General features: G+C 39.2%; 1 protein-coding gene across 1 annotated transcript in view; it reads right to left on the bottom strand.

The window, feature by feature from the left end:
- Positions 1–19,737, bottom strand: part of FAM168B (family with sequence similarity 168 member B) — a 32,867-nt gene that overhangs the window by 6,686 nt on the left and 6,444 nt on the right. The window contains exons 2-6 of the mRNA XM_059730907.1: positions 18,595–18,675; positions 13,813–13,896; positions 5,676–5,818; positions 2,339–2,516; positions 129–253 (exon numbers count right to left, since the gene is read on the bottom strand). Of these exons, the coding sequence (XP_059586890.1) occupies positions 141–253; positions 2,339–2,516; positions 5,676–5,818; positions 13,813–13,896; positions 18,595–18,664 (588 nt within the window). The 5' untranslated portion in view covers positions 18,665–18,675 and the 3' untranslated portion in view covers positions 129–140. The remainder of the gene's footprint in view (positions 1–128; positions 254–2,338; positions 2,517–5,675; positions 5,819–13,812; positions 13,897–18,594; positions 18,676–19,737) is intronic.

Below are 19,737 nucleotides of genomic sequence, written 5' to 3'. Positions count from 1 at the left end.
CTGTTCCTAGTATTCACTCAATTAACATATTGGGAATTTCTCTCCTGTGAACTGTCCTGGAAGAGGTACACTGTCATACAGCCATTTACAAACAGGTTGCTGTTTCAGCATGAACACTGGTAACTTACACGCCAGGATGATCACCACTGTGGGGGCACATAGCTATAGGTTGGTGTTCCTGGAGCCCGATATGTGGGCATAGTAACTGGATGAGGAGCAACTGGAGTTGGGGAATGAGTGGTCAACAAAGTACCTAGGAAACAAAGAACATTTTTATATTTAATATTTTTCAGAAATTCACCTTTCAGCACTTGTAAACTGTTGTTTCAAAATATAAAATTGAGTCTTGCTCATCTTCTGATGCAGTAAGAAACTGCACTTCAACGCTTGTGAAATTGTACCGTGGCAGTTTCAATTCAATCAATTTTCCTTCAAATGTTTATGGAACAGGGTCACTGATATTTTGTCCAATGCAAGTGCAGGTATTTAACTTCCTCAGAAAAAAACCCACAAAAATCCTGCTTACAGAATGCATTATGCTGTGAAAAATGCTTTTCCTCACAACAGGCTCTGTTATAGGAATACCTGAAGCTAAAGAAATTTCATTTTGATAAAGCAGAATAATTTAGTTCCTGTCTGAAAAAAAATGCCAGTGGGTTTTTACAGACTGAAGAATTGTAAAAGGAAACAGACTGATTGGAGTCTCAGGATCCTACTTATTTCCCCTCAAGAGCACTTTACACAGGAAGTTAAGAATGTTTGTCTGTTACAGCTTATCCCACACACAAAAGCTGGAAAAACACACAGAAGCAATGTGTGTCTACAAAACAGTGGTGGTCTTGAAAACAAAAACCTCTCGCTGAGGGCTGTGGCGTGCCCAGTCTTAGATGGCTACCATCTAGAGTTCAACAATCCAAAAGACAATAAATGCAATAAAATAATTAATTTACTTTTATCAACACACCTAAAATCTGAGTTACAAAAGAGTAGGTTTGGTTAAAAACAGGTTCCTTGCGCCATCCAGACCCGCTGCACATAACAATCACGCTCAAAATTTCAGGCAGAAGCATCAGACACACACATAAGAAACAGAAGTCTAATTCTAGAACAGCTGTGGCCTTGAAATGATACCAGCTTGTGCAAGATTAGCAAAGTTGCTTAAATTCTAACTAGCTTAGCGCTAGGGCTGCGTGAAGCTTCAGTCCCCGATTTGATTCGGTGGAGATTTGGCAGCCAAATCTCTGAATCCGAACTGAATCAGAGGACCCTTTAATCTCTCCGAATCAAATCGGAACCCTCTGGCAATTCAGACATAGTGTCTAGACAGCTTTAAATGTTTTTCTTACATACCTCCAGGTACCAGGTGGCTCATGAACACTGCAATGCTGGGGCGCATGGAGTGTCCCACACAAGAGCAGGTGGCTCCCCAGTGTGCTCGGCAGCAGACCCGGAAGTGGACCAGAAGCACTTCTGGTCCACTTCCAGTTCGTTGCTGAGCATGTGGAGGGCCCCCCTGAACTCCTGTGGGACTCTCCATGCGCCCCAGCATTGCAGCATTCACAAGCCACGCTGGTACCTTGAGCTACATAGAAAAAACATTTAAAGCTGTCATTATGTCCGAATTGCTGATTCTCTGAATCAGCATCGAACTTTGGATTCGGCCAAACTGAATCAGGGACAGCGATCCAAATCAACAAATTGAATCACTGTCCCCGATTCAGGCCGAATCCAAATCCAAATTGAATAGGGCCCCGCTTCACACACCCCTACTTAGCACTGAAGTGGACTGGGCAGTGTAATATGTGCGCATTAGGAAACAGTATTCCCTAGGTCTTGGTTGTACAATTCACACTGTCCTCCAATGATGTTAGTAAATACAAGTCATGGTGGGACATGGGCGGCCCCAACTGTGACAGTCAACCAATCATTCTGGCCATGTATACTTGCATTATGTACAGGTCCTAAAATTGTTCTTCTCGGGTGCAGAATAGGAGGTTCCTACTACAAAAATTCTCTATTCAGTTAACTGAACAACTCAACTGGAAACAGTTTTACTTTAAAATTCCTAAGCACCAAACGATTATGCCATCATGGTAGTCTCTTGGACAGAAGCGCAACTGGAACATCAAATCAGCTTTCCTTTTCAATACATTCCTATATTCTAGGTTGTTTACCTGACCCATCCTAGAATACTCTGAGTCAGAATAGATTACAATTCACATGCTACTACACAAACCTCCCAAGTTAGTGGATACTGTGAAATATTAGTGCCTATATACATTTTGGCCATATAATGCACGTGTACCATAAAGTGTGTAAGGAATACAAATCCAAGTACCTGCTGACATTGCCATAGTAGTCCCAGCCACCATTCCCATAGTCACACCATTTCCTCTTGGTGGTGGAATTGGAGCAGGGTACATGGTTGCTGGCATGCCATTAGGCTGCACAACTGTGGTGTGATGGATTACGTGGGGTGGTGCTGCATATAAAGGCTGTGTGTAGTAAGTGCCTTGCTGTTGGAAAAGAACAGTAAATTTAGAATATTTTCACCACTAAAACCATTTCAAAGGTTGATACATCTGGGTTTTCTTTTTCGGAAATAATTTTTTTTTAAAAATCTATTTTTCTTTTTTCAAATCAGCCTTTTCATTTTAATCATTTAAAATATTATGTTTTTTAAAATTAAATGTAATATAAAACATATTAAAGCCTTCAATATTTTAAGAAATTATCATTTTAAACATATAATATACTGAATGCATGAGCCTTCCATAAACTGAGTTAGTCTGCTTGTTTATCAGTGTGAAAAGAACCAGGATAAAAAAAAAATCATTTAATTTCTGAGATCAAACTTCATAAATGACAATGGGCGTGTCTACACGCGATGCTACATCATGGTTGCAACGCATTACAGTGACCATGTGTCAACATGTGACCAGTAGCTATGTTGCTGTAGCAGCGCACTCCCTCATTACAGTACTCCACTAAAGTAAAGTAGTAGCTAAAAATAACAATGTGCCCAGTGTACAGAACAGTAGCAACATCGCTGTATAGGCATATGTAGACAAGCCCAATAAGTCACAGACTGTATTAAGGATTTAACCCTATGGAGAAGCCAGGGGCTGTGTGCAAGAGATCAGCAAAGTCATCACAGGTGTTAGGCTCCAGTCTCTGATTTAGGAAACCATCACATCTCTCTTCAAGTCTTACAGGACACCCACTTATGTAAACACGACTCCTATTTTGTAGCTTTTCCCTCTGAGAGCTCCAATTGGCTCAGGTCTAAAATTTACATACAAGTTTATGTACCCAAAATAAATTTAAGATAATTTTTAAAAACTAAACAAAACAAAATTACATATTCCATCCAACCTTTTTTTTTGGCAGGTGTGTCACAAATTAGCCCCAAACTGAGTGCCACTCTGATTCCCTTCACTTATCTCCTTTATGCTTTCTCCTGGGTCTACCACATGCTAAAACAGAGGCTGCCCACAGCACTTGTGGCATGCATGCCACAGGTTGGCTACCTGTGCTATATGCTGTTTTGCACATTTGATTCCAGTTAACATTCTAAAGAAGCTGCCTGAAATAAATAATGTGGAAAGAGTTAATTATCTAGTACATCATCAATGCATTATTCACCATGTTGACGTATCAAAATGTAAAATTAAAATCTATAAAATATTAAATTATCTAACTGCTTAAATGAATATAATTGTGTACCCTCCACAGTAGCAAAAAGATGTCCCAAACCTAGCATATTTAGTTGTAAATCTACATGTTTTAAAATGGTCACATCATCCAGAGAAAATGTACTTTTCTTTAGAAAATAACCAAATTAGACAAGTCATATAAAAATCACCTTGATTTAAAACAATCCACCTTGAGGTCATGCTTCAAGATGTTCAGGAAAGCAAAGTGAGAAAAGCCCGATTCTGTTCTCAGATTGGTTCTATACACATGTACTTAACTCTCATGGAAAAAAAAGCAATGGGTTATTTAGGAAACAGGAATGATTATGTGGGACTAGAAAGAAAAGACTAAAAAGGAGCACTTTTAATAGAGAACTGAAAGCTTCAGAAGTGCTGCACAGAAAATCATCTTCTACCCAACTGAGAACTGATAACCCAATGGCTTAAAATGTTGCGTCCAGAATTAAGCTAGCTACTCTAGGCATGACAATTTGCATCAGTTACCTCCTGTCACCCAAGTCCTACAGTTGTGCCAGTTTTGCTTTTAGGGTTCTGCAGTAATGCTTTCCAGCGATACTGGAAGGTCTCTAGCAAAGTGAGGGGCCATAATCCATCCTGCTGAAGACAGCTATTTGTATCTCCTTCCCTGATCAGCTAAGCAGAACTGGTTGCAAGATGGTTAGAAGACCACATATTTTCTATTAAGGCCTAAAATTCTGCTTCCCCAAATCTCTGCAAGCAAGTTTATTCAGAATTACAATATTCTTCACCCTGGTTAAAGGCCAGACATCTTTTTTGTGTATGTAATTGTCCTTTTCCATCTAGCTCCATCACATGACCTCATTTACATTACTGTTACCTAGGGCATGACTAGACATACATTTGAAGCACTCCAAATCCCAAATTTGGGGCCATGAAGATGTGCAGCTATCCCCTGAACCTTGTAGGGCACTTCAAAATGACCAAGGCATGCAGCAGCACTCTCTCCAGCCATGGGCTAGAGAACAGGAATCCCTGCATGCCTCTGGGCCAGAGGACAGCAGAGCACTCTCCATTTGCGGGGAGGAACACTGGGATGCCATAAGACCTTATTTGGATGACCATTTTTGTAGTGCTTCTTCAACAGTGCACACCTATACCCTTGCTATTTGAAGCATTTCAGTTACCTTTGAAGCACACCAAATAGCACATCTGTCCATTGCTCCACATAAAGACATAGAGGTGCACAACAGCGAAAGTGATCTTTAAAAAGCTCAGTGACATCATACTGCTGGACAAAGAGGGAAGTGCTCTGCATAAGAACACTAGTTTGATATATGGAAAAGCAGAAAGACAGTACAGCATGGAGACTAAGACAGAAAGACCCTGCTATTGTTGTAGTGCTACAAAAAAGTGCATAAAGGAGCAGCAGCCACTGCAACCCTCTTATGGCAGTATTTTGAAATAAGGGTCATAAACTTAAAAAGAGTGCCCTTATTTAAAAAAAAAGGTGACTGATGTTTGGTTTCTTTGGCAACACTAAGACTTCTGTAATTACCGCCTAAGAGATCTGGATACTTTGGCACTTAGTACCTTTGCAAGTTTTAACACTAGGTCACCTTGATGTTAGCCTGATTTTCAAAAGCATTTAGTACTTGAGTGTGTATGACCTTGAAAGGGCCCCAGCACTTTTGAAAAATAAAGGTCATGCATTTAGATTTCTAAAGCTGACCACAGAAATGTACTTTTAGGCACCCATTTTAAAACCCAGAACTTTTGGTATATGTGTAAGAAGCAATCTGTAACACAATTTAAATCCTGAACAGGGAGTTTATTTTTTGCATATGCTTGAGATTCTTTATTTAAAAACTCATTACAAGTTAAAAATATAATTTTCCCCCAACATGGAGATTAATGCAATACTTACTATATAACCGTTTATAATGGAGGCTGAAAGCAAACTACTACTAGAACTGGAAGAAGATGTATGCACTTTCTTACCTGTGCATATGGATTCTGCTGTGGATAGGCACTTCGAACCGGATACACAGCAGTCTGGTAGGGATTGGGTGATGAAGAGTAAGGGGGCACTGCACCACTGGTAGGTGAACAAGATACTTTATATGGTGTGCCTGGTGTGTAACCTGCAACAGAAGCAAGTCTGTATTAGAAAGCCATGTGAAAGACAATGAGCATTAGAGTACTGTTTAATAATATTCAATTCTACTACTGCCAAACTTTCATCCTTAATTTTTGTGTTTGATCTGAGAACTCAATAAATTACCAACAATGACTGCAAACAAATCCAGACAGAGTTGCTGCCACCACCAGGCTTGGGCCCAGATAAGCACATGCTCCATGCTCTAGACTAGAATGGGGCCAATCTGGAGCAAGAGTAAGCTAGAAAAGGCAGGCAGCAGCTATGGCTCCATCCCTTATCTCAGGTTGAGGCCAAAGCCACAGCAACTGCTTGTCCTCCACCATCGCCTTGTACTTTAATCCAAAACTAGGGTTTTCCACCCCCACCCAGCGCATGTTATATTGGGAAAGAACCTCATCTTGGATTTGAGTAAATATGGTATGTTTTCTTCAGAATGAAAATAGTTTCATCCACCCACTTCCTACCCCGCCCCACTTTCAAACTGACTAACAGATCTGTTTCAGCTATTTTAGTTATGATACTGACAAAACACTTGGTTCTACCAGACTAAACTAGGTATGTCTGACCTATTCAGAATCTTTTGGCAAACATTAAAATGCTAATAAGTTCCCAGTCTGCCTCAGTAAGCGTTACAGTCAACAATCCTTTTGTAAAGGAACTTCAGTGGCAGCCGGAACAGAAGAACTACCCTACTCTTTGGATAAGGACCAATGAAAAGGTCAGGAAGATTTCTCAGGCAGCCTGGAAGTAAGATGAATGCATTAACATTCTCCACTATATTCTCCATTTAAGCTACATGTGATCATAATTGTTTGCTAAAATTTTCAGACTTGGCTAAAGTAAATACTGAAAACCAAGTTCTCAAACTCAAGGAGTAAAGAAAGATAAAAGGGCAAACGTTTTGAGAATGCTTAAAATGACTGACTACATTTTAAAAAGTGACGTAGCACTTATGCCCATCTCTGATTTTCAGCACACCTTGATGCAATTAGTTAGTACATCTGCATAAATTCTGAGGAATTTTTAAAGAGATGTTGATAGAAGAGAAGAGAGAACATTATTTTTCAGAATGTTCTTGGTGAATCTTGAAGTGCACAAAAGTGAGTTTCCTCACAGGTTAGGAATTGCAGTAACTGAAACTTCTTATCTTAACTGATACCTGCATTAGCAAAGGACAGATAGATCTTTAATTCCTCTGAACCTAGTCACTGAAAGCATTTGCCCGATGAAAATAGACACTCAGAACAATGGAGCCAATGACCAAGACAAGCAGAAATAGCAGCAAAAAGAAGCACCATAACTGCTGCAGAATACTATACACCAGCCATTGAAATAATAACAATCCTTAGTTGGAAGGAGACGGAATATGAATACCTTCGATCAGCAATGCACATCACTGCCAGCAGAAGGCAGGGCCTATCAACTGTGCTGTACTGCTCTGAGGAGACTGTCAAAGAGACCTAGGCCCCTTGAGATACACACACTCAGATACCTTATGTTAAGATGAGGTCAAAGTCACTTTCTAACCCAAGGGTCATCAGATGGGTCCTATGAACTTAATTTACAGTGATCTATGTTCAACTCCACGGGAACCACGAGATAGTGCTAGAACCACCCCCAGATCATTTTCTTGTAAACCATAGTATAAGAGTAAGTCCATTGGTTATAATGGCCCCTTACAAATACTCAGAAGCACCCTGTTATGATCTGCAAATCCCCTAATAATGTTAATGACTTAGTTCAGTCTGCTAGGGAGAAGTCCATGTTTGGCAGCATTTTAACTAAGGGCAAATACTGAAAAACATTAGTATACTAATTCACAAGGAATTGGCCACTGTCGTCCTCATGAGCAAAATGATATATATTTTAAGACAGAGCAGTAAAATACACACACAAGAAAGATCACTTGACTTTAAGTACTGATCTATAAATGTGAAAAAAAATTGTTGTTACAGGCAACCCCCCCTTAGCACTTTAAATTGGTTCCTGAAAACCTGAGCGTTAAGCAGAACCAAGCATTAAGCGAAACCAGCTTTCACTTTTTACTTTCTAAAGCCACCAAAAGCACCAGAATCAGGGCTGCCAGGATTAGTGTCAGTTTTAGCGCCAGCTGTACGATGCCTGTAAATGTTATAACAAAACTTGCTGAGTGCTAAATAGAATCAGGTATCAATGAGCGCTATAGCAAAAGGCATTAAGCAAAACAGCATTAAGCTGGGGTTGCCTGTACTTTTACTTGGAATATACAATTAATCCTTTGACAATGCATTTCACCCGTAATCCTATGAGAAGGTCTAAACTAGTTATCATTAGGATCCTAAAACTCTTTTACTAAAAAGTATCAGATTAAATTTAGATACATAGCTACCCTCCCACTAACTCTCCACCTCAAAAAGAATCATTTGTGGAAAGAGAAAAACACAAACACTTCCCCTCCCAAAAAACAGTCTTGAAGCATTAACTCACTAAGATACTAAGTACATTTTTATCAGTCATGTTTTTCCCTTGAACTTTATGACTTTGCTATTCTAAGTTATTTGAACATACAGAGTCACCATCTTTAATTACCTCTGAATTGGCTCCAAGTAGCACTATTCAAAAGCTAAATTATTTGCATAAATCTTGCTTGTTCTTTTGGAATCAGGTGACCCTTTTTTAATGATGTCCTACACTTAAACAGGGAGATGCTGATGGAAGCACACAGATCTAAACAATGACTTGTTTTAGTCACTGAGGGCCAAAAAGTTGTGTATCATTATAAAAAGGCACCTCTGGTTTGTTCAAAACTGATTTTTAAATTTTTTTTAAATGAAAATTTAATTCTAGTTCACATTGTCCTGAAAATGAATAGTAGATATTTAAAAAAAACAAATAAAACCTGTTGGTACATTCCTTCTGATAACACCAACTGCCTCTGACCAGATTGAATGACTACCACAGAACCGCAGAAAGTTGAAATTAATGTTATGAGTGCCTAAAATAATAAAATAAGTTAGCATGTACCCAGAAAAGAGTACACTGGGAAAGTACTGTCCATTTCTAGCATATGGAGTTATTTAAAGGTTAAAAATATTCTAATATTATAAAAGCCTAAGTCTGTCTGTAATGCTTTATTTGCACCCTGATTGGCTGACGGAAACAGCCAATCAGAGTGCTCCAAGCATAGGGGAGCGCCACTATGATTCCAAAGACACACCGAAGACCGAAGAGAGGGTGTGGGAGCCAATGCCAGTGCTGCTGACCTCGGCTCCCCCAACCTGCTCCCTGCAAGCAGTGCTGAGGACTGGACAGGGGGTGAGGGAGCTGGGGCCAGCAGCACTGGCCTCGGTTCCCCCACCCCACTTCCTGCAAGCGGCAGAACAGCGGCAGCATGGGGCGTTAGGTGGCAGCACTCCATCCCAGCCGCCGCACCTCCACCCCCCCCACCCCCGGGTCTTGACAGGCAATTGGCTAGTGTATATATGTTAGGCTGGCAGAAAAATATGGGATATAGATAATTTCTGCTGAAATGCAGCCAAACCCCCGGGGACATTCAATATATTCAAAGAGACTTACCACGCACTATGCTTTCAGATTAACATTTGCTATTCCAAAATGTAAATGCAAACTTTAAGTAATGCCATGAAGTCTTTTTTCCCCACCCCTGTCCAGACAAGCGCACACATGCAGTCTGCAGTGCCTCAGAGCTGTTTGAGGCACCGCAAACACAACCATTCGCTGCACTGTAAAATTTGCAGCGTGGCGCCACTATTTTGACACTGGGAGACACGCAGGTCCCTGCTACACAAGCCCCAAACGCATGCCCCTGCACGTGCGTGTTTGTCTGGACATGCCCTCAAAGAGCAAATGCCTGCCTCATTCAAATCTATTATGTTTTTAGAGCACAGCAGTTTAGAACAGATAGCTTTATAAAGTTACATCTGCACAAACAATGCAGGAAGAGTATGGTCCAATCTCATAGCAGATCTGGACTTAGGAAATGTTGATTATGAAAAAACAAAGTATTGTATCAAGAGAATAAGTAATGTACCTTTTAATTGAGAAATGTTTCAGGTTAGAAATCCCAGCTGCCCAAACCAATTTGTCTTAATTAGAAACATCTGGGCACTTTGAACTCCTATGATGGTGTTAGTGTTAAGTAAAACTGAAAAAAACCGTACACTTAAAACATAGCAAACGAAGACATGGTTCCACCTAATTTTAACACTTCCCCAAAATGAAAGGAATTCCTTTACCACAGAATGTATTACAAATGATCAAATTCTAAATTTCTGATTAATCTTACATTCAACTCCTCAAGAAAGCTGTCAGAAGAACAGGTCAATTTTAAAGTTATGAAATGTGAACAAAGTGAAGTGCTCTCAATTAACGCACAAAACAAATGAACACCAAACATTTTTATTTTAGTCTATTCATCACAAGCAATTTATTTTAAGGGTATAATTTTGTTACTACTGAAAATCAAAACCAATAGAAACAGACTCTTAAACCATCATTTGCACGCCACAAGCACTTTCAAGCCAATCCCAGCTTTCTGAGGAGAGCTATGGATTCACATTTTTTCCTCCCGGCTTTCCACTGCAGCTTAGAGAGAGGAGCCTTGCATAACAGCAGTCAACAAGGCCCCCCATAAAGATGAAGCAACAGGTTCTGGGGCTGTAACTAGTCAGCTGAAGCTAACTCCAGGTAAGAACAAGTTACAAGTGCTTTTCAGTACAGCGCTAAGAATTTTGATGATATGGGTGATGGATTTTCTGCCTTCAGTGGTACAAGACAGCACTGTGCCATAACACTGGAAACAGTGTAACACTGTAAGTTTGTGATGAACAACAGACAATTAAGCTTCTAATGCAGTTCTCTCTAGAGGCCCCAGCAAATACTGTTGCAGGCACCTCTCTTATAGCTCCAGTTGATAGCAAAGGAAGAAGTTGTAAAGTGCCACCTGAGTCTGTAATATCTATCCACAGAAAATTTCTAAGTACAGGTTACTGACCTAGGACTGTTCCATCAATTTAGCTATGCTGATTTTCATTCAGGGGTTAGTATAACAGTTCTGTTTTGAACCATACAGACATATCCTGAAGCACCTACCAGCAGCATTCATCTAGAGTTCTCGCATCTCAAGCCAAAGTCTACCCTGCACGAGGTGGTGTCCACTGGCTCCCATGCAATTCCGAATAACAAACCAGTCCACTTGAACACCCAACAGGCTTAGAGGCCCGGACCTCACTGTAGACTATGACAAAATGAGATGACTTAGCAAAATTGAGGGGGTTTTGTAATATCCATCCTCTCTTATCTCAGCTCAAAATCAAATCACCCAAAAGTAGAAACCAGAATTTACTTTCCCTGCTATGCCTTTATATAGTAAATTGGAGCAGGGACCCAAGATCTGCCAAGCAAAGCATTTTGCAGATCTTTATATATTTCAGAAATGTATATATTTCCACAGGAAGCAACTATTCTATAGAAGTTTAAAAGGCTGGGCAGATAGGTAAGAGTTTAAATGGTTTACTCCCCTTCACCTCAACCAATGCCGTCATTCCCTTCCTCTAAGAAGGAAGTCTGAGTCTAGTTGATGATTCACTTGAACCCACAGCCCTGGAAATAAGCAAGCTTTAAGGCATTATCTGTATCAACTCTCACTACATTGGCACGCGGCATCTGTAGGAGTTGTCTCCCCTGATTTCTTAAGAATAAAGGACCTGCCATTATGCAAGCTTAAAATGATCAACTTGTGAGTTGGTACTTACTCTGGGCACTAAGACTATGACTGTCAGTATTCTGACAACTTCTAGAGCCAGCACTGGCTAATAAAATTCAACCTTTGATGCCTTCCTTGCAGATGTAACCAGATTCTTTACATGACAACTGGAACAAACTATTCCCCAGTATGAATTTTCCACTAATCATGATGGTATGTGGACATCCAAAAGCTAAATTTGGATACATGCATGCATATTTTTAACGTACTTCAAGTGGAGGAGCTCTAGGAGGTTCATGAAAAAAAATCTTAAGACAGACCAAAAGGTACTGTTAAACACTACATAAGCAAGAACCAAGTATTAATACTACACACTGCTTGCTTCCCAGGACGAGAGAACTACTGTCCCAGTGCCTAGGCCAGCAGTTTAAAAAATGCCAGGTCTTACTTCAACGCCAGTGGAATAACACATTAGCCAATTTACTAGGTTCTGCATACAATTCATTTCTTCCCATCCTGCAGGAAATTTCAGTCATTTTTTGTATGTTGCACTCATTACTAGATACATTTTCTCCAGATAAGTTGCATAGTAATTGGCCAAATGGATAAACAGTTTCTATGGGTACACTGACAAAGATTTCTTGGCCGATACCAATAACCGATTATTAATAAACCATACTGGCTGATGCCAATCCAATAACCGATATTTAGTAATAATGCATGGCATTTTAAACTACTACACAAACCTTTTTTCTTTGTTTTTCATTTATAATACACACATGAACATGAACAAACTTTAGTTCAAGCACCCCCACCACTATTTCTAAGCGCTGGGACACTGATACAGGAGATGCAGCAGCACTAATTAGAGCGGCTCTTGGAGCACATGTAAAACTGCCCATGCCAGCTGCAGCAGGTGGGGTTAGCCTAGCACTGCCTGCAACTGGCTATGCAGAGCCCTTCAGCCCCTGCTCTTTTGCATAATGACCTTGAACCCCAGCCTAGGGACAGTTGCCTGAGCCTGCCCAGCAGGGCTGAGGGGGAAGGTATAAACTTTCCTGGCTGCTCATGATTGGGTGGTCTCTACAGCAGGCATCCCTGTGCTTCAAAACGGCAGTAGGGGCACTTTAACTGAAGCTTGAACAAGCTTTAAAGCACCCCCACAACCATTTTAAAGTGTGGGATGCTGAATACATGCGATACTGCAGGTGCTTTAATTAAAGGGGCTCTCAAAGCCATTAAATGCCTCCCCCACAGAGCACATGTAAAGATATCCTTCTAGATCAGTTCAGAGGCATGAGCTTGTGTAGGCAGAAAGCAGGGTAGATTTGCACCCAATAGACTAATGGCTAACTAGGTCTCTCTTTTGTAGGTATCCTACTTTGTCAGACACTATGAAACAATATATTATCTTACGAGTAGAGAGAAGCAGTTAGCCACGTCTGAGGTTAGGCAGAAGGCAGAGCTGGGTGGCACCTTACAGACTAACTTATTTGGAAATGCATGAACTTCGGTAGGCTAAGGCCTACTTTGCACAATGCTAGTTTTCCAAGATGCTTTGTTTTGGTTCTTTGGACCCTTCTGCATCCATTCTTTCCTCCCAACTTCCAATCCTTCCCCTTGCCTATACCCCAGCTAAGCAATATGCAGGTGTAGCTGCTGAACACAGCTCCTTCCCCATGACCAAGTAGAAAAAGAACTGTATAACTGTCCAGATTTGTAACCACTACGGGACAGTATTTATGTGCACTGGACAATTTCTATGTGCAGGATCAGGACATGATCAAGACAGGGAGGCAGCAACTTAATTTTAGGAGGCTAAAGGTCTGAGGTAGTGAAAGGGGTATATTCCAGAATCCCTTCAAAAACCTTCATCACAAACCTGGAAATAAAGGGTGAGATGCAAAAAGGGTAACAACAAATTTGCATAACAAAAGGAATGCACCAAAAATTTCTGAAAGGATTTTAACTACCGATCTAGCCTCAAAACCTCCCCTAAGAAGTGATGATTTTCTCTCTCATGTATAGGGAAGAAGAGCACGTGGAGGAATGGGGAAGGGGGGGGGGGGGCACAGAGGATGCTGAGGTGAATCATGCCTCCAAAGCAAGCAAACAAAACAAATTTAAGTAATTTAGTTTGTCAATTTTCTAAGCTACTTTCAAGTGAAAGAACACTGCTATACATTTTAAACTACAAAATTCCCCTGCATTCCCGATTTCAAACTCTTTTGAAGCAGTGAGTATTTTAAAGCAATAGATATTTTATTTCATACCTGTTTGGAAGGTAGGATTTGCTCCAGGATACATATTAGGTGAATAGGCAGGAGCAGCCGCTGCATAGCCCATTGGGAAGCCAGCTAAGAGATAAAAGAACAATCCAAGGTTAGGAAGATAATGAAGCCACCTGCTTTGATCTCAAAGAATGATGCCCTTTACACTTGTACCAAAGACCTGTGAAATCAGATAGAACTGATCCTAATTGGTAACTGCCATGGCTCCACAAGGGATGCCACCAAATCTGAGATGGAATACTTGTTGAGGGGACCAGCTAAGAAGCTGATGGCCCTGTTCTCCCTCTTAAGTGAAAGCCCAAATTAAACATGTTCCTGCAATTTGCAGTCTGTTTGTAAAGTCTGGTCTAAACATCTACAAGAACACCAATCAAACAATGAAGTACATACAAATGCTGAATTACTTTTTTACCATGTAGTAAATGCTGCTGAATGACTGGATTCATTTCCCAAAATAGCCAGAAAAAACAAACTAATAACCAAACCAATTCACCCCACAATTTTAACCCACCATCCCTATTTCTTTGCCTTCAGATGGTGGTTAAACTCTTATATAGCATCAAAACACAGCAGTAATACTCAGCAATTTAGTGAGACAATGGCAAAATGCTATCCTGACCCCTTTACACCAGAACACAAGTACCACAAGTAAAGAAACATGAAATATTGGCCCCAGCTGTTAAGGTAATAACAGTATGGAGTGATTTAATTGCCCATGGGTTACATGTTTAAGAAGTTATTTCACTGACTTCATGTGTTAGTGAAAAATAGAAAGCTATATAGCTTGATGGATTTATCCTTCCATACACAAGCATTACTTGAGTTAATTGTTTGGAAAACAGGGATCCTATTGTTTCTCATAATGCAAGAGTACCAGGTGAAAAACTGGTACTACTAAAAAGACTCACAGACATACAAGTGACAAGTTCTCTGGGGAAAAAAAAAGACAACACAGGCATTTTTGTTAGACTTTGACTTGCTGGAAGCTTCAATTTTATTATTATTATTAAAATAAATTCCTTTGCTATTGCTCTTTTCTAAACAATAAAGACTGTAAATGCTTTGGAACCAGAAGTATACATTTACCTACATTTTATAAAGCACTCAAGAAATATTTGGTATTCTATACATTTATAAAATAAGTTGATGGACATCAGGCCTTATGCCAAGCATTATTAAAAATTGTACAAATATATAAGTCAGGGATATAGAAAAGGCAGCTGTTGTATTTGCTAGAATGAGTTTTTGATATTCTAAGTTACAGTTACTTACAAAGTTAACTAGATGAAAATGAAATATTTTAGGTCAATCTGATATCTTATGTGAAATGGTTAGGCTATCTACAATATTATTTAGGTTGTATAAGCCTTTCAGTTCTCTTATTTCATAGGTTTTAGTTCCTGAGTAATAATTTCAGCTCCATGGGAACAAGATGCTCCAGGAGCAAGTTATCTATGAGAAATGTAAAACAAACATGAAATAAGGTTCAATAACTTCTCCACACAAAATGTGTCCTTCTGAACAAAGCATCTGAATTTTGATCACTTGTTTTAGGTAGGCGGGTCTACAGTAAAAAGCATCTCAATGGTTCTGGTTCCACATTTTCTCCAGACAAGATGTGCCTTCCATCAATCACTTGAAATTATTTCTAAACATGAGAAAACACTACAACAAAAATAAATCGGTAATTTTGAATGAAGAATCTATGAGAAAATGTCACAATTGAGCAATTTTATCTGACATGACACCTAATTAGTCCAGCATTTACTTAACAGAGAGTGAACAAAAAGAAAAGTACAAAACAACCGGAACTAATTTGACACTATAATTTAAATCACCAGTGTCAATATGCCACCTTAAGGCAATACAAACGTATACACCAGTAATTTATTTTAAGCTATTTTATCTAATCAATTACATTCAGTTAAACACAAAATGAATGATCTAGCCAAAATACAGAGATACCCTGTTCACGGGGGAGAATGCTAAATATGACTCGCATTTAATATGCATTCAGACTCTCAAAAAATAATTTCAAATATATGTAGTCAAAGCCTTTAGAGGAAATGGAAAAAGAATATGCCTTCTAAAGAATAATCAATTTATTAAATTCAATAGTTAACTTGTGAAGCTAGGATGCTATGATTTTTAATTTGCAGATTGTGAAGAACCTAACAAAAATGCACAAGTTTTTTCAAATGGAACTAGGACAGATGGAACAGATTTGAAGAATTTAAAAATATTTAAAAACAAACCTATTTAAACTGAGAGTTTTAGACTACCTGTGTTAAGGTCTAACATTACTATTATCTGCTTATACATTATATAAAATCCTATTTGGCAACTGTCAATCCACTAACAACATTTAATTTTTCCTTTGTTTCATCAATGTTCTAAAAGTAAAAACATTTTGAAAAAAAAAGTCTCCATGCAGATTTCAAGTAGTTTTAAATAACTAATAAACGCAACTTTAAAATACTGGTTTTGTTCATATTACTTGAGTAACCATTACTGCAACTTAATAAATCTGGTTAACCAGCATTATCAGAAGCATGTAATTCACTGTTTTTATACATAATAAAAAGAAAGCCTGGAAACTTTCTAAATGTATTATGTTCAAATGCTTTAAATGGGTAAAGATATAGTGTAGCCTCCTGGTTAACAAAATGCACAATCAAATTTAGCGTGAAGCCTATCTCCAATTACAAATCAGTGTTTTGATCATTAAACAAATTAACTAGAATGAACTTTTGTTTTAGAAAAACAGTACAAATCAAAAGCAGGATTTAAATAAATTAATTTGAATCTACAATTTGAATCTTGATTTAAATAAATCAAGGTTTCCTGCTTGTTAAACTCAATCCATTCTCAAAGAAAAGCCAACTCTGTGTAAAACTGCTACTCCTTATTATAATGTTAATGTAGTTTATAGAACAACCAATAAACTAGTTATGGCAGAGAACAAGACCGCTCTTCTAAGAGTTTCAGAGCTTCATGCTCTGCAACATACTGTACAGCAACTGTTCTCTCCATCTCTTGTTTTTTGTTGCTATTTTAATGGTTTTAAAAGAAAGTAGGCATTTAACTTTTGTTGCAGTAAACCAGAAAGTGAAGGGCAAGATTTAGAAAATGAAGGGGCAACAGTCCCACTCTGTATAACTCTGGTGTCAACTCTAGAGCACTGCATTTGTTTCCAAGTACCAAAATGTCAAGAAGACGTGAAAGTTCACAAGAGCAACCAAAGTAAATTCTTCCGACTTCCTAACTTTTCTGAAACAAACCTTTTCATGTATGCTTTACCCAAGCAGGGGGGCACACATCTATAAAAAAATCTGAGAGATGTGAACCAGAGATTAATTTAATATGGATAAAGGGAAGAGGGATACCTGCTGAGTTGGAAATAGTCTCCCACAGGATGACAAAAGACTCCACTGCCCCAGACACTTAAAAATCACTGTACAAAGCAGCAACTGGGGAGTTCACTTAACCTTATATATCAGAAATACATACATGTATACATGCAACTATAGCAGGGATGTCAAACTCACCCATGCCAGATCCAGAGACAGCAGTGGTGTCAGGGTGAACAGTGGAAGCATGGAGATTAAGCACAGCCTTTGCTCACCCTTCTACCACTAAAACGTTTCCAATTGGGTCACATAGCTAGGAATTTTGCAGTGGACCCCACCCCTGAATTCCCAAGCCCTCTACGAGCCCCATGGGCCATGTGAAATGGCTCCACAGGCCAGACTTGACACCCCTGTAATACATTAGAACCCCCTGCAATGTTTCACAGAAGCAAGAAGTATTTTGTTTCTTCACTTCATACTTCTCCCCAGAAAATCCTGCGCTGGCCTGATTAATAATTTGATACAATTGCTGCACTCCTCAGGGCACCAGGAGCGAAACTGATGACTATCTCTGGGTATGTTTACATATGTATTTAAGCATGCTTAAGTTTAACATGCATTAGTTTAATGTGCATTAAGTGGGCTTAGGCAGGTGTCTAGATGTGCAGGCATTAAAGCTGTGTGTAGACTGACTTGGGACTAAAGTTAGTTGACACAGAGCGTTAATGCGCTTTAACGCATCGACACATTTATTATTGCGCTTTAACTATTCACGCCAAAGTTTGATACCATCAAATTTAGGCATGAATAGCCAACACGTGCCATTTTTACTGTGCATTAGCTTGGGCTAATGCACATTAAAGCATCACATGTAGACACGCCCACTGGATTTAAGGCTATAGAAAATGTCAAGGACAGAACCAGGCAATGGTTGGATGAACCATCAGCACAGAACCAGAAAACAAGAGAGAGAAACACAAGTCCCCATGGTTTTGCCATCACTAAAAATATACCTGAAAAGTCTCTGCAATGCCCCCTACAAAGTTTCCACATCTGTTTTGCGATCATGGATCTCAAGACTACCAATTGCCAATAAAAACCAAGAGAAAAGAGAAATTAAGTGGCAGGCAATAATAGGGCAGCAGTAGACCAAATTGTTTCCTTGAAGGACATGAAATTTTAATTTAGCCAGTTTATCTTGAGGCTCTAGTTGGGAAGAGGCATTTTAGGAAAAACAAATATAACACTGAATGTCAAGTAACTTACATGCCCCATTTACTCCTGAAATGTTAATGTAGTAAAAAGAAGTTATCACTATATCACTTTAGTATCTACTGATTACATTTTAATCAAAGCAATCAACAAACACAGCTTTAAAGAGACAAAAAGTGAGATATACTGCATGGTTGCTTACCTGGATAACCAATTCCTTTGGCATTTGCATAGGGAACCCCAGAAGATCCAGGGCTATAAACAGGATTCATGGTTTCAGAAACTAAAGGCAAGAAAAAAAACAAAAAACAAAAACAACTATCAAACACAGTTAGCACACTATAGGGAGTCCCAAACAACCAATGCCTTAAATGCAAATAGAAATGCACAGTAAAGTACATCATTCCAACACCTATTCCATCCATCATAATTTTGACCTGCAGCTGAAGAAACATGTGCACTGCAACTGCTTCTAAGCTTCTAAGCATCGTTTTTCCTAAGTTACCTTGAGGAAGCGTTACTAGGGAAGAAATGTGTTTCCCCATGGATTGAATATACTTTTTAAAAATTGATCTTATCACTTGCTATCCTACAGAGCAACAAAAACACCTGTTCTCAAACAAGCCTTCACCACCACTACACCATGGCTATAGCTGCCTGCTCTCTTCCATTTTTCCATGTACATGCACTTCCATGCAAGACCTGATTTACTTCCTCCTAGGAACACAGGCTTCCAGGGACATGGAGTTCAGGCCCCTTCTCTCCCTTCACCCTACAAATTCTGCACTGCTCCTGTTGCTAGTCTGTGGAAACTGCTATAAGCATAAGCAACTCCCTTAGCCTAATATTCCAGTCTCTCACCACATCTTAGTTCCTGAAGCAACACTAGCTCACACAATAAAGAAAGGAGATAGCTTAAAAATGTTTATGCTATATGGCATAGGTTTACTAGAAAGGCACAGCTAGTTCAAACTTCTGATTAGTGTGCACATCTAAAATTGGTCTTAATTAGCATCTTTACCAGAAAAGACCAATCTTAAACAAGAACAGACGTAGACCTTAAAATGGGAACAGAAAACATGTTGAAGTGATGGGGGGGACAATAAAGATGTTTTCATACTTTTTGTATTTATAATGTATTCTAATCTCCCAAACTGCTAATGTTACTAATTATAGCAACCAATTCACTGCATCATATGGAGCATTTAGAAGCAATAGCAGTGACAAGTTAGAAGTGTACTGCAATCAATTTAAGAGAGGGTGGGGGGGGAAATCTCCTCCGAAATTGTGCCACTTCACTGCCTTAGCCGTCTGATGTTTTGGGTACGTTTCCAGATTTACATCT

The sequence above is a fragment of the Alligator mississippiensis genome, chromosome 7 (assembly GCF_030867095.1).
Source record: "Alligator mississippiensis isolate rAllMis1 chromosome 7, rAllMis1, whole genome shotgun sequence".
Classification (NCBI taxonomy): domain Eukaryota; kingdom Metazoa; phylum Chordata; order Crocodylia; family Alligatoridae; genus Alligator; species Alligator mississippiensis.
The sequence above is the reverse complement of the archived record's forward strand: the minus strand, read 5'-3'. Positions and strand labels throughout refer to the sequence as shown.